Below are 13,349 nucleotides of genomic sequence, written 5' to 3'. Positions count from 1 at the left end.
TCATGAAAACCCTTAAGCTAACATCTTACCTAATGGTGAAAGACTGGTTGTTTTCCTCCGGAGATCAGCACCTCGAAAAGGATGTCCACTCTCACCACTTCTATTACACATTGTGCTGGAGGGGACGCCTGGGTGGCTCAGTCAGTTAAGCGTCTGCCTTCAGCTCAGTCATGATCCCAGGATCGTGATCCCAGGGCCCTGGGGTGGAGCCTGCATCCAGCTCCCTGCCCCGCGAGGAGTCGGCTTCTCCCTCTCCCTCCGCCTGCCGCTCCCCTGGCTTGTGCTCTCTCTCTCAAATAAATGAATAAATAAAATATTTTCTAAAAAAAGGAAATGCCAGGTGAGGTTGTCAGGTTGGCAGTTGTGGTACCCAAAACTGGGCTCGCCTCTGGGTGGGTTCAAGACCAAAGACTCCATCAAGCCGAAGAATAGGGAAAGGAAGGGTTTTACTGACAAGTAAAGAACACCAGGGATATTTCCCAAAGCAGTGTCTCCTGGAACAACAAACTGGGGAAGTTTTCAGCTGAGGGTGCAGATGTCACTGACCCCTCTGATGCAGGACACCTGACCCTTGGTCGGATCTGCTGTCTCTGCTGCTCCTGGCATCCGGATGACACTCAGGCCACTCCTGCCAAAATGTCTCTGCGCAGACTTAGCGCCGGAGCCGGGAGCCTGCGGCCACCGCCACATCACATCGGAACCACCTCGAAGCAAGTGAAGATGTTAGAGGCACCTTTGCAAGAGCGAGAAATGGAAAATACCGACTTCTAAAAATATCTATTGAAAATGAGACAATCATGATTGGATCATGTAGTCAGCCTTCAGAATCCTGGGGGAAGGACTATGATTCCTTTGTTTCACCCCTCCTGGAGGACAAACAACCGTGCTATATAGTATTCAGGTTAGACTCTCAGAATGCCAGGGATATGAATGGATACTCATTGTCTGGTCTCCAGAACATTCTCGTGATCGTCAAGAAAACGTTGTGTGCGGCGACGAGAGCTACTCTGAAAAAGGAGTCTAGAGGTGGTCATGTTAAAGACGAAGTGTTTGGAACAGTAAAGGAAGATGCGTCATTACATGGATATAAGACAACACGTGCAGGCACAATCTTCTCCTGCCCCACTGACTGCAGCTGAGGAAGAATTAGGGCAGATTAATATTAATGAGGTACAAACTGACGTGGCTGTGGACACGAAGATCAACACTACAAGGAGTAGCATTTCCTATTTCTCGAGAAGCTTTTCAGGCTTCAGAAAAATGAAGTAACAGCTCAACTATGTACAACTGGAAATAGATATAAAAAATGAAATTATTTTAGCCAACACAACAAATACAGAACTGAAAGATTTGCCAAAGAGAATTCCCAAGGATTCAGCACGCTACCACTTCTTCCTGTATAAACATTCCCATGAAGGAGACTATTTGGATACATAGTTTTTATTGATTCAAAGCCTGGATAGTGGATGCTGTATTCTAGCTGCAAGAGCCCTCTGCTAAAAATTGTAAAAAGGCGACTACAAATATATGTCATTAGAAAGATCGAGATAGGGGAGTCTGTGTGGCTCAATCGGTTAAGCCTCTGCCTTCAGCTCAGGTCATGATCTCAGGGTCCTGGGATCCAGCCCCACAACTGGCTCCCTGCTTGGCAGAGAGCCTGCTTCTCCCTCTCTCCCTGCCCCTCCCCTCCACTTGTGCATGCTCTCTCGCTCTCTCTCTCCCTTTCTCTCTCTCAAATAAATAACATCTTAAAAAAAAAAGAAGGAAAGATCGAGAGACAATGGGGATGAGTTGACAGCAGGCTTCCTTCATGAAGAAGTACACGCAAAGCAGCATGCAAACCTAAAGGTCCTGCAGGAAAAAGAGGAATTTGAAAACGTATTAGGGGTCCAGTTGAAAGTGAAGCCACTGCTGATTAAAATCATTATATTAAGCATTACAATACTAGTTTTTTAAAAGTCCAGCTTTTAGTACAGAGGAACTGTTATATCGCTGCACGCGGGTCAACTCACCGAGCTTTTCACTTCTGTGTTTTTTAAAAATCAGGTTACAGAAGATTATATACGATGTGCTATTATTTTGTCATACTTTTTTTTTAAGCTTTTATTTATTTATTTGACAGAGCTCTCTCTCACAGCGAGAGAGGGAACACAAGCAGGGGGAGCTGGAGAGGGAGAAGTAGTCTTCCCGCTGGGCAGGGAGCCCGATGCGGGGCTCGATCCCAGGACCCTGGGATCATGACCTGAGCCGAAGGCAGCCGCTTAGCGACTGAGCCACCCAGGCACCCCTTAATGGAATTTTTCTGGGCACGTCCTCTCCTTTAGAGTGTTTTTCCAACATTATCCAAGATTACATGGCTGTCAGTCTCAGGATTATTTTTTACTTCAGTCATAGGGTAGTTTTAATGTTTATGTTGATTCACAGTAGGGAAAAAAATGGAACAATGAGAAAAACTCCTGTGTTTGGAATTTACCAACTCATGGGCAGTGGCCAACAGCCAGGCCACATGGTCAGGCAGCAGGACAACGGAAACAAGGTCTATTAAAGGGATAACCACATGGGGGCTGGACCCTCGAACACTACAGGAATTTGAGGGGTGCATTAAAGGAGGACATGTTGATGCTCATCACAAGAACCACCTTCTGAGTTTGGAAGTCGATTGAAATGGATGAGTGGGTATCCTGGTGTCGTCCTCTCTCGAGGTAACCACGTAGGTCAGTGAAATAAGGGGACAGTGGGGGCTGTGGCAATGCAGAGAAGGCCTGGAACTCTAGAGTCCACTTGCATCCTCTGTGGCCCAAAATACCAAAAAGAACTGTTCTGGCTGCCAACCAAACTCTACAGAGAGCTAGGAGGCCGGTCCCCTGTAGGAAAGCCTTGACCGTAGCTGGCAAGTCAGAGTGGAACCGGTAACCCCGAGGGGCTACAAATGGGCCTTGACAGGAACTCGTATTCTGGATTGGGTTTTGCTCACCCAGTGGTAGATGCAATTGGTCAGAGTGCTATTAAAAAAAAAAAAGAAAGAAAGAAAAGAAAAAATGAAAAAGAAAACACAACACAGCTAGACTTCACTTAAAAATTAAAAAAAATAAAACACGCAGAGAGGACTGTTCTGTGTGGACAGCTCAGTGAAATTTTACATGTGCACACCTCCATGTACCACCCCCCAGAGCAAGATGCTGAGCACGCTGAGCTTCGCAGAGATTCCCAGTCAATACGTCACCACAAAAGGTAACCACTCTCTGACTTCTGACATTATAAATTAGTCCTGATCTTCAACTTCACATACAAAGAGTCATACTCTTGCGTGTGTGGCTTCTTTCACTCGATGCCCTGTCCGTGAGATTCACCCACGCTGTAGGGCGTAGCCACAGGCCAGCCTTTTTCGGGGCTGCATGGTATGCCGTTGTATGGACGTGCTACAATTTATGTATCTGTTTTCCTGTCATATGCATTTAAGTCGTTTCCCATTTGGGGCAATCATACATAGTGCTCCTGAGAACATTCTCATACATGCCTGTTGGTGCACATGTGAAAAAAAAAAGATACTGCACGAGTTTGGAATGCTCGGTGACATTTCCTCACACCAAAAAAAAAGTGACAAACCATAATGTCCCACAAAGGGCATAGAGACAGGTTGACAGAGTAACAGCTTCATGGACAATGGGAACAGGCAACGGACACCCTGTGAAAACAGGGTGTTGGGGCCATGCAGGCATGAAGTGCTGGTTTCCACACCTTCACAAGCGTGTGCTCCCACCCAGCGTGAGAGGGGCTACAGGACGGTCCCCACTACACAGTTTTTCCTGGGGGATCTGAGGAGGAGGGGTAGGGGACGGGTGCCAGTGTGACTCTACAGTCCTTCCCAAGGGAGAGGACATCAATCTGTACGACCGTGCTTCACCTCCACACTCGCTCATCCTACCCGATGCTGAGTCTCAGGGCAGGGATGCAAGCGCGCGTGCCAGAAACGGACGCGTTCCGAAGCAAGACACTGGAACTACTTCGTTAAACCCTGACGTGGAAATCCGAAGGGCCTGAGAGGGGAGGGCTGTGCCTTCACTCCATCCAGCAAAGTTGGGGCTGACGGTGAGCACTGCTACGCCACCTGGTGGCCCCTTACCCGCCAGTTCTGTCCCGGTGTGACCCTCCCCACTGTGACCGAGAGTGGACTGGGCTGGGGGGGGGGGGGTGCTTCCCAGACTAGTGTTGCTGCCCGCAGTGTAGAGCAGCACAGCAGCCACACATAATGTCTCTTCAAAGGCAGAGAGTTGGGCATAAATGCAGAGAAGTAGAAATAGTAGCTGAGGGGAAAAGAATGGATAAATTCTCTATGTAATGAGGGAAATCCAATATTACATTAACCCCTCCGAAGAAGTGTGAGCAGGAGATGACACTGTCTCTTAGCTCAATTCTCCCAGATGCTTGAGAGAGAAAGCCGTACGCTGTGAGAAAATTCCTGCTTCTGGAACATGACAACACTGAATGGACCCAGCCGACAAGAGTGAACCTGGGAGACCCTGTCCTCCAGCAGGATGGTGCGTAAATTGTCAGTGGGACGCGGCTACCGTGGCAGCATCTCTGCAGTTCCGGTCCTATCGCTACAAAGGATCTGTGGTCAAAGACCATGGCGTGGCCTGTGGGATAATAAAAATATTTGGTCTTTGTTGTTGAATCAGAGAGCTGTACTTCTGAAACAAGTGATGCAACATATGTTAGGAAAAAAGAAAAAGAAGAAGATAGCAGGAGGGGAAGAATGAAGGGGAGTAAGTCGGAGGGGGAGACGAACCATGAGAGACGATGGACTCTGAAAAACAAACTGAGGGTTCTAGAGGGGAGGAGGGTGGGGTATGGATTAGCCTGGTGATGGGTATTAAAGAGGGCACATTCTGCGTGGAGCACTGGGTGTTATGCACAAACAATGAATCATGGAACACTACATCAAGAACTAATGATGTAATGTATGGTGATTAACATAACAATAAAAATTAAAAAAATAAAAGTCAAAAAAAACTATTTGGTCTTTGTGCCCGGTTCCTGGCACCGAGCTCCCCAAGCCCTTGGGATCTCCTGAGTGATAGGAGCTTCTCTAGTATGCTAATGAGATGACTTGGCTGAGGGTCCTAGATAGCTTCAGGTTGGGGACTGGTGACCAGGAGGACCAAGCCATGTTAGAGAGCGAGAGCCATCAGCCTCGATCCCCGACCTCCGGGGAGAGGTGCTGGTGGCTGACCTCCATCCCTGACAGCCAGTGACTGAAGCAAGCATGCCTATGTCATGAAGCTTCTATGACGTCTTCTCAACAATGGGGTTCACAGAGCTTCTGAAATGGCAAACACGTCCACGTGCTCTGAGGGTGGTACATTCCAAGTCCACAGTGACAGAGGCTCCTGCACAGGGACCTGCACGCTCCCACACTCCTGCGCCTCTTCATCCGGCTGCTCGTGTGGATCCTTATAATAAACCATCACGGTCAGCATGGAATTCTCCTGAGGTCTAGGAGTCGTGCTAGCAAATGACTGAACGTCCAGGGTACTCCCAACACTGTAGCCAACGTGAACAACAGTGCAGGGGACATGGGAACCTGAGAGTGGAGACTTGCCCGGGAGCTGAGGGCAACCTTGCAGGATGAGTCCTTCCACCTGTGCGTCGCATGCTCACTCCAGGTGGACAGCGTCAGACGCGAAATGAATGAATTGGAGGACACCCAGGTGGTGACAGGGAATCAGACAGCTGGTCAGGTGGGGGAAGAAACCCTCCCCGCTCCACAAAGAGAAATTCAGAGTAAAAGCAAGCAAGTTAACCCTGTACCTCATCTCGTCCAGGAGTAAAGGATAAGCAGAGCGGAAGCATGGCTATCACGTCTGTCTGTCTGCGACCAGCTGTTCACGGTCCTGTTACAAAAGGAGACAGCAGGCCCAGAATGGAGTCACTGATGCTACGCACCACGGAGAACGTCACACTTAACCTACTGCAGCTTCAGCTTCTCTCAGAAATGCGACCTGCAATCGGCCACCGGCATGTCCTGCTCAGCGCTGAAGGGACACCCCCGGGAGACCGCCTCCCTTCCCCTTAAGCAGGGCCCCCTGGCTCACAACAAGGCCTGGTTTACTCATCGTCTCCTGTTTTCCCCTCCCCTCTGCCTTGACAATCCTTTCCTTTCTGCTACTGGAAGAGGCTCCTTGCTATGTGCTAGCTGGGGGCTGCCCTAGCCAGGAACTGCAGAGGAAACCCACCTTCCATGTTCCCGGTTGGCCTGTTGTGCGTGAACAGTCCCGACTTTGTGGGACACTCCAGCTACTAGGCCGGTGCTCTGGGCTCCTTCACTGTTGGTTTTTCATGCGTGCCACGGTCACGTAAAAGCTGACAGATGCTAGAGACTCTCTCCCCAGAGGAGCCCCTGCACAGCGAGACAGAAAGATTCACCCACACGTGGGCGCGCACACAGACCCGCTCACGACTTACAGACCCGGGCGTTCTCGTCCTTGCCAGAGCGACGGCTGGGCACACACGCCCTGAGTCATTGGGCCACCAGCCCACCTGGCCAAACTGCAGTGGACAACAGCTGGGTCTCACCAGGTGGCATCCGGGGAACGAGAGGAGAATTCCCATTTATTACCCCGGTGGTCCTTGGGCCGAGCCTGAGCGCCTACAAAGCGCCAGATCGAGCGGCAGCCTCACATCTGTGCTCCAGGACCGGCGATGAGTCGCTCTTTCTCCCTCCCCCCCCCAGCACCGAGCGGCCTTCCCACAGGAGAACTGCCCGGTCAGGGCCTTCGGAGGAGCCCGCCTCCCTCCTCCCTCCGCAGAAGAGGAGGACCTGTTTTCCCCACAGCCTTCCAATGCGACCCGGCCCGAGGCTCCGCCAGACAGGGGGCCACACGCGGGACCGACTCACGACCCGCTGACAGAGGCTGCCACTGCACACGAGGCGTGTGACAGGTGACGTGAGTGGCAGTGCAACCCCAGGCCCACGGACGGCTGCGGCGGCCAGTGTCCCGCCTCGGCGGACTGCCGCGCGCGCGGGGACATCTGTGCCCGCGGCAGGGCCGGGCTTGCGGTGGCAGACGCAGCCTGTCGCCCGACGGCGGCTCCGGCTCCGGGCCGCGCGGCTAACCTGTTTCGTGCTGGTCCCCCAGCTACACGGCACCTACGCAGAAGATGCCCGCGCGGACGCGTGTGTGTGCGCGCTACCTGTCGTCTCAGGTCGAGCGGCGCGGGACCGCAGCCTCAGCTCAGAGGAAGGGCTGCAGGGAGCAAGCGTCCTGACTTGTGCGCCGTCCCAACTGCGCCCCGCTCCCTGACGCTCCCCGACACACCTGCGATGAAACAAGGACGTGCATCTCCCACATCACACCGCACACGACAGCAAACGCCCTCCCTCCTCTTTACGGGGCGGGGAAGAGACGTAAATGAGGTTTAAATGTCCCTCCCGCCCTGGCCTGCTCTCCCCACGACCTCAGCCGCTCCCCATCCGACTGAGCACCAGGCCCACTCGGGGGGCCTCTCCCCAGACCCACAGGCTCCGAGGATTAGGCACAAGGTCAAGGAATCCCCTATTTAACAAGCCCCACAAGCAAGGCTGAGGCACAGCCACGGGGGAACCCTAATCTTCGTTCCTGCTGCTCAAAGTGTGCTGGGAAGACCAGCAGAAACTTCAAGGTCTTCCCGAGACGCGAAGCGCACATGTCCCGTCTGTGGCGCACGACCTGCGGGAGTGGGAGTCACGGAGCGACCAGTGTGGAGCACCTCCCCAGTCCAGAGGCACTACCTTTACTCTGCGGCCGCCCCTCCTCCCTCCGCAGCGCCCCGCCTTCCCTCCCTCCCTCCCTGCTCTCACAGCACCTCCCCTGCACACCAAGTGCATTCCCATTGTCAACAAACAGCCATCCTCCTCACAGGTGCTCTTTCCCAACCTAAGAGAAGAGAAATCGAAGGAGACTCTGCTGCGTCAGCAACTCCTTGACTTGGGGCTGGAGCCCGCACAGGGTCAGTAGGGCAGAGCCCGGGCTGGGACATAACAGCAACTAATTGAAAATGCGAGGTCCAGCATGCCCCCTGTCTGCTAATCCAGAATCTGTTTGTCTGAGAAGACTGGGCAAAACATGGAAAGAACAGCCGAGCCACAGAAGGAAGGCAAGTCCTGAATGAGTGTGAAAATAACCTCTGGATGCTACAGATTCCCCGCACGGGGGCTGCACTGGGCCTTGGGGAGACAGCGCTGGGCCAACCACCTCCTGCCGCTGTCAGACAGGAGACACCCGAAGCTCAATGAGACCAGACTCCTACACGAACATGAAAATAGGCCTAATCCTCTACAGAAACAAAGGAACAACAAAGAAACACCCAAAGATGGGCCGAGGGCCCAACCCAGGCCTGAGCCGAGGCTAACCCGGCCACGCAACGTTGCTGCCCACGGTCAGTCCTGCAGGCAGGACAAGGTCTGGGCGATGTCCGAGTGTCTGTCATCCCAGGTCCCGGAAGGACAGGTCCTCCTGGAGGGACAAGGACAAAGGAGCAGAGAGACTCCGCACCTGAGCAGGGACCTTGTCACACCCACGTTGAACTGAGCACCAACTGCGCACGAGGCTCCTCCACACGAGGCTCCTCGCAGCCTTTGCCTGTCCCCACCCAGGGCAGACCCAGCACCCCAAACGTGCAGATTCTGGAAGCTGCTCAGTGCTTCCATTTATTTCTTCTCTCAAACGTTAGGAAGCCTCTCCTTTCACTAACTGATCCACTCCTCGTGACAAGAAATGGAAAAAACCCAATTCGCCTCCAGAGTCCTATCTTCAACAAGGAAGTAAGAAGCTGTAGCTCAGTGTAACAGGAAGTAAAGACAGGGAAGGAGATGGCCCACTCGCCCTCGGCTGGAACACGAAAGCGGATGAGGAAAGAGAACACAGGTCGGTCGTGGCAGGCAGAGGGGCGCAGTCGTGTGCGGAGGGGAGCAGTCTCCCCACCTCCTCACATTACGTTAACAGGAACACGGACACATTCAGACGCCCTTTGCAGAAAGAGAAATCGGGGGTGTTGATGTCACAAGGTGGGAAAGTGAACGCATCTTGCGTCGCTTGTCCCCCACAAGGCTGCTGGCTCACACGGTGAAAGAAAAGAACCGTGAACAGATTCAGGTCAGTCATATACAGGTGGACTTTCTCAACAGCCCACCACATGCTCAGAGCATCCTCCTCAAAGAAGCCCCGCTACCCAGCCATGGCCCCTTCCCCCCTCCCCTCCTCCCGTCACGCCCTCTAGGGTCTCACCTATAGGAGCAGAGAGAGCCCTGGGGACTGTCACTGCCTGGGGCAGGACAGACAGACTGTGGTCAGACTCACAGGAGATGAAACCAAAGGAGGAGCTGTGGGGTGGGTGAGCTCCCGAGGGGTCCCGTCTACACCGTCTCAGGGTCTCAGGGATCACCCCCTCCATACTCACGGGCAGCCTCAGCTCAACTCCTTCCTCTTCCACCTGGGAAAGAAAACATCCCATGAGATGCCATGGAGGAGGCAGGGCCCGAGATCCTAGACGATACGGATAGCCTGGACCACAGGGAAGTTTCCTGAACTGTCACTGCAGGCCTAAGGCAGGATCAGGGACAGGAAGAGAAGAGATGGCAGGGCGAGACCAACCGTCCTGGTGGAGTCTGTCCTCAGCAAGGACCTCGCCCTCTGACCTGTGACTGCTGGGAATCGGGTCCATCACCACATTCACTGGGGTGATTAATCTGTCCTTCACTCTCACCTGTGCTTTACTACAGTGACTGTAGCCACGAGCCGCACGTGCGCGAGCACATGTGTGGGGACAGCTCTGCCCACAAACAAGCAGGACACACTTCCACCTGGGCTTGAAACACTGCAGAAGGACAAGAAAACGCGGAGCACCCCCTTTCCCCACCTGAGCTCTCCTTCCTCCACGTGACAGCTCCAACCACCCTAGCGCCAGTGACCACAACGACAGCCAGACCAGCCACGATGCCCACGACAGGAATTGGGGGCCGTGGAGGGGACTCTGGGAAGAGAGGGTAAGGAGAGGGCCCTGCCCCCCACTCTCAGCCTTGACCCTACTAACATTCTCCACACTGGCTCCTCCAGGAGCCTCGGAGCCCAAGTTTCCCTCCTTACACCGTCTCAAGGTGAGGGGCTCGGACAGCCCCTCCTGCTGCACATGGCACGTGTATCTCTGCTCCCGTCCAGGAGGCACCACCACGGCCGCCCACTTCTGGAAGGTCCCGTCTCCTGCAGGCCTGGTCTCCACAAGCTCTGTGTCCTGGGTCAGGTCCTCCCCATCCCGCTGCCAGGTCCGGGTGATCTCCGCAGGGTAGAAGTCCAGGGCCCAGCACCTCAGGGTGACCTCAGGTTCAGTGATGGGATGGTGGGAGACATGTGTCTTCAGGGGATCTGAAGAGAAGGGTCAGAATATTCAGGAACTTAGGGAGGAGTTAAGATGGCGGAGGAATAGGAGACTCAGATCATCTGGTCCCTGGAATCAGTTAGACGGTTATCAAATAATTCTGACACCCAATAAATCAATGGGAGATCTGACACAAGAAAGCCTGCAAGTCTACAAGCAGAAAAGCGACCACAGTTTGGGCGGTAGGAGGTGCGGAGACGTGAATCCGAGGTGACTATCGGAGGCTATGGCAGAGCGGAGACTGCTTGCTTAAGGAGGCCACCGCACAGTGTTCTAAGCAGCAGAGCGCAAAATCAGAACTTCTAGAAGTCGGCTCCAGTGAGGGATGTCCCGGCTCAAAGGTGCTCAGGTGGCGGAGTGGGGGCGGAATCCAGGTGGGACAGTGTGGTCTCCGAATCCTGGGCTCGCATGAAGAACTAGGGTGCCTAGAGCGGCGGAGCTCCCAGGCGTCGGAGCGGGGAGCCGGCTGCAGTCAGCGGGTCTAGGCGCCGGCTTTCTGCTGGGTGTCGGTGTTGCCGTAACCTGGGAACCGCTGCACAGTCGGCAAACCACTCTCCGAGCAGGGGCCCAGCAAGCGGGAGAAGCACAGGAGACCCCCCCCACCCCCAGGAGGAACCGCAGGGGGTCACGCTGCGAGAGTCTGTCCAGTTTGGAGTTTTGAAACTCGGTCACATACCTGACATAAAATCGCTTGGTCACAGGCTGGGTGAACACAGAGTTCCGAGGGAAAGCAGGGAGACCACAGTGATTGACTGCTTCTCGGTGTGGGCTCACTGAAGGGGGGGCGGGGGGTGAATTTTCAGCTCGGGGCTAGAGAGCAGGGCGCAGCCATATTGATCCTGGGCATCAGAGCTGGAAGCCTTCGGGGGCGAAGCAGCGCCACCCGGTGGAGCCCAGAGCTGCTTACACTGCGCCCGGCCTCTGCCAGGGAGGAGCAATTCCACCAGGGCAAAGCCCCCTGACAATCCGCGAAATACGCCCCTCCCCCAGAAGACCGGCAGGGACAACTGATCATAGGGGCTGCAGAGCTTCAGTTCTCGGGGGAGGCCAGTAGTATATAGCATCATGGGTTTTTTTTATTCTCTAGTCCTTCAGTATTATTTTTTGTTATTTTCTTATTTTTTATTCTTTTTAAAGTTTATATTTACATCATATATTTTTTAACTTTTTGTTTCCTTCCATTGAATTTTATTTTATTTTCGTATATATATGTTTGTCTTTCTTATTTGCGGATCTAGTTTCTTTTAATAAGCAGACCAAAACACACCAAGGATTTAGTTTTCTGTTTTGTTTTGTTTTTTGTTTATTTCTTTTGTTTTTTGTTTTTGTTTTTTTCTGGTTTGTTTTTTTTTCTATTGTCGTTGTTATTGTTGTTTTTTCTCTCATTCTTCTATTCTTTTTGGACAAAACGATGAGATGGAGAAATTCACCCCAAAAGAAGGAACAGGAGGCAGTACTCACTGCCAGGTAGTTAATCAATACGGATATAAGGAAGATGTTTGAACTAGAATTGAAAACGATTATAAAGATACTAGGTGGGCTTCAAAAAAGCATAGAAGACACTGAGAATCCCTTATTGTAGAAATAAAAGAACTAAAATCTAATCAGGTATTAACAATGCTATTACTGAGAAGCAGTCCCAAATGGAAGCAATAAAAACGAGACTGAACAGGACAGAAGAGTGAGTCACTGACACAGAAGACAAAATGTTGGAAAATAAGGAAGCTGAAAAGAAGAGACAAAAGAAACAATTATATCATGAAGGGAGACTTACAAAACACAGAGATTCCATAAAGTGAAATAATATCCATAATATAAGAGTCCCAGAAGATGAGGAGGGGAAGAAAGGAGCAGAAGATGTATTTGAACAAATTATAACTGAGAACTTCCCTAATCTGGAGAAGGAAACAGGCTTTCAAGTCCAGAAGACACAGAGAACCCGCTCGAAATCAATAAAAATAGGTCAACACCTAGACATATAATAGTGAAGCTTGCAAATTTCAAAGATAAAGAGAAAATCCTAAAAGAACCTCAGGACAAGAGGTCCTTAACCTACAAGGTTAGACATGTAAGGCTGGCAGCAGACCTGTCCACAGAGACCTGGGAAGCCAGAAAGAACTGCATGATATACTCATGGTGCTAAATGAGGAAAATATGCAGCCAAGAATACTTTATCCAGCAAGGCTGTCGCTCAGAACAGAAGGAGAGATACAGAGTGTCCAGGAGGGCGCCTGGGTGGCTCAGTTGGTTAAGCGACTGCCTTCAGCTTGGGTCATGATCCTGGAGTCCCGGGATCGAGTCCCACATCGGGCTCCCTGCTCAGCAGGGAGTCTGCTTCTCCCTCTGACTCTCCTCCCTCTCATGCTGTCTGTCTCTCATTCTCTCTCTCTCTCAAATAAATAAATAAAATCTTTTTTAAAAATTAAAAAAAAGAGTGTCCAGGAAAGACAAAAACTAGAGGAATTTGTGAACACTAAACCCGCCATGCAAGAAATATTAAAGGAGATCCTTGGAGTGGAGAGCCCAAAAGCAACAAAGACCACAGAGGAGCAATCTACAGGAACAGCGACTTTACAGGGAATACAGTGGCACTAAATTCATATCTTTCACTAATTACTCTGAATGTAAATGGTCTAAATGCTACAATCAAAAGACATAAGGTATCAGATTGGATAACAAAAGAAGACCCATCCATATGTTTCTTAAAAGAGACTCATTTTTGACCCAAAGACGCCTCCAGATTGAAGGTGAGGGGGTAGAAAACCATTTATCATGGCAATGGACATCAAAAGGAAGCTGGAATAGCCATCCTTATAGCAAACAAACCAGATTTGAAACCAAAAACTAATGAGAGATGAAGAAGGACACTATATAAAAGTGTCTATCCAACAAGAAGATCTAACAATTGTAAATATTTATGCCCCTACCTTGGGAGC

General features: G+C 51.7%; 1 protein-coding gene and 1 pseudogene across 2 annotated transcripts; one reads left to right on the top strand and one right to left on the bottom strand.

Annotated features, from left to right (window-relative positions):
* Nucleotides 1-699: 699 nt before the first annotated feature.
* Nucleotides 700-2,031, top strand: LOC113927745 (annotated as a pseudogene).
* A 290-nt stretch (nucleotides 2,032-2,321) lies between these two features.
* LOC113927762 (putative HLA class I histocompatibility antigen, alpha chain H) lies at nucleotides 2,322-11,215 on the bottom strand. Of its 2 annotated transcripts, XR_004820233.1 has the most exons (7): nucleotides 9,745-9,921; nucleotides 9,267-9,471; nucleotides 7,195-7,319; nucleotides 6,237-6,400; nucleotides 5,812-5,894; nucleotides 4,511-4,637; nucleotides 2,322-3,002 (listed from the first exon to the last, which is right to left on the bottom strand). XR_004820233.1 is itself a non-coding variant. In XM_027603913.2 (3 exons), exons 1-3 carry the CDS (start codon nucleotides 11,094-11,096, stop codon nucleotides 9,452-9,454), a joined length of 303 nt encoding a protein of 100 aa, XP_027459714.2. In that variant the 5' UTR covers nucleotides 11,097-11,215; the 3' UTR covers nucleotides 8,404-9,451. The 2 variants fall into 2 exon arrangements, 1 of the variants encoding a protein (XP_027459714.2); XM_027603913.2 differs by lacking the exons at nucleotides 2,322-3,002; nucleotides 4,511-4,637; nucleotides 5,812-5,894; ... (1 more) ...; nucleotides 7,195-7,319; nucleotides 9,745-9,921 and adding exons at nucleotides 10,125-10,400; nucleotides 11,090-11,215 and having other exon boundaries at nucleotides 8,404-9,471.
* Between the last annotated feature and the right edge of the window lie 2,134 nt (nucleotides 11,216-13,349).

This window comes from Zalophus californianus, chromosome 7 (assembly GCF_009762305.2).
Source record: "Zalophus californianus isolate mZalCal1 chromosome 7, mZalCal1.pri.v2, whole genome shotgun sequence".
NCBI classification, from domain to species: domain Eukaryota; kingdom Metazoa; phylum Chordata; class Mammalia; order Carnivora; family Otariidae; genus Zalophus; species Zalophus californianus.
Note: the sequence above shows the minus strand (reverse complement) of the source record. Positions and strands in the feature narration are given on the sequence as shown.

Bases quoted from the DNA above. Each gene is read 5' to 3' on its own strand.
- LOC113927762 (XM_027603913.2), bottom strand. The intron at 9,472-10,124 runs GTAAGGAGGGAA...TTTCTTTCCCAG, and splicing joins GCCCCTCACCTTGAGACGGT to GTGGAAGAGGAAGGAGTTGA.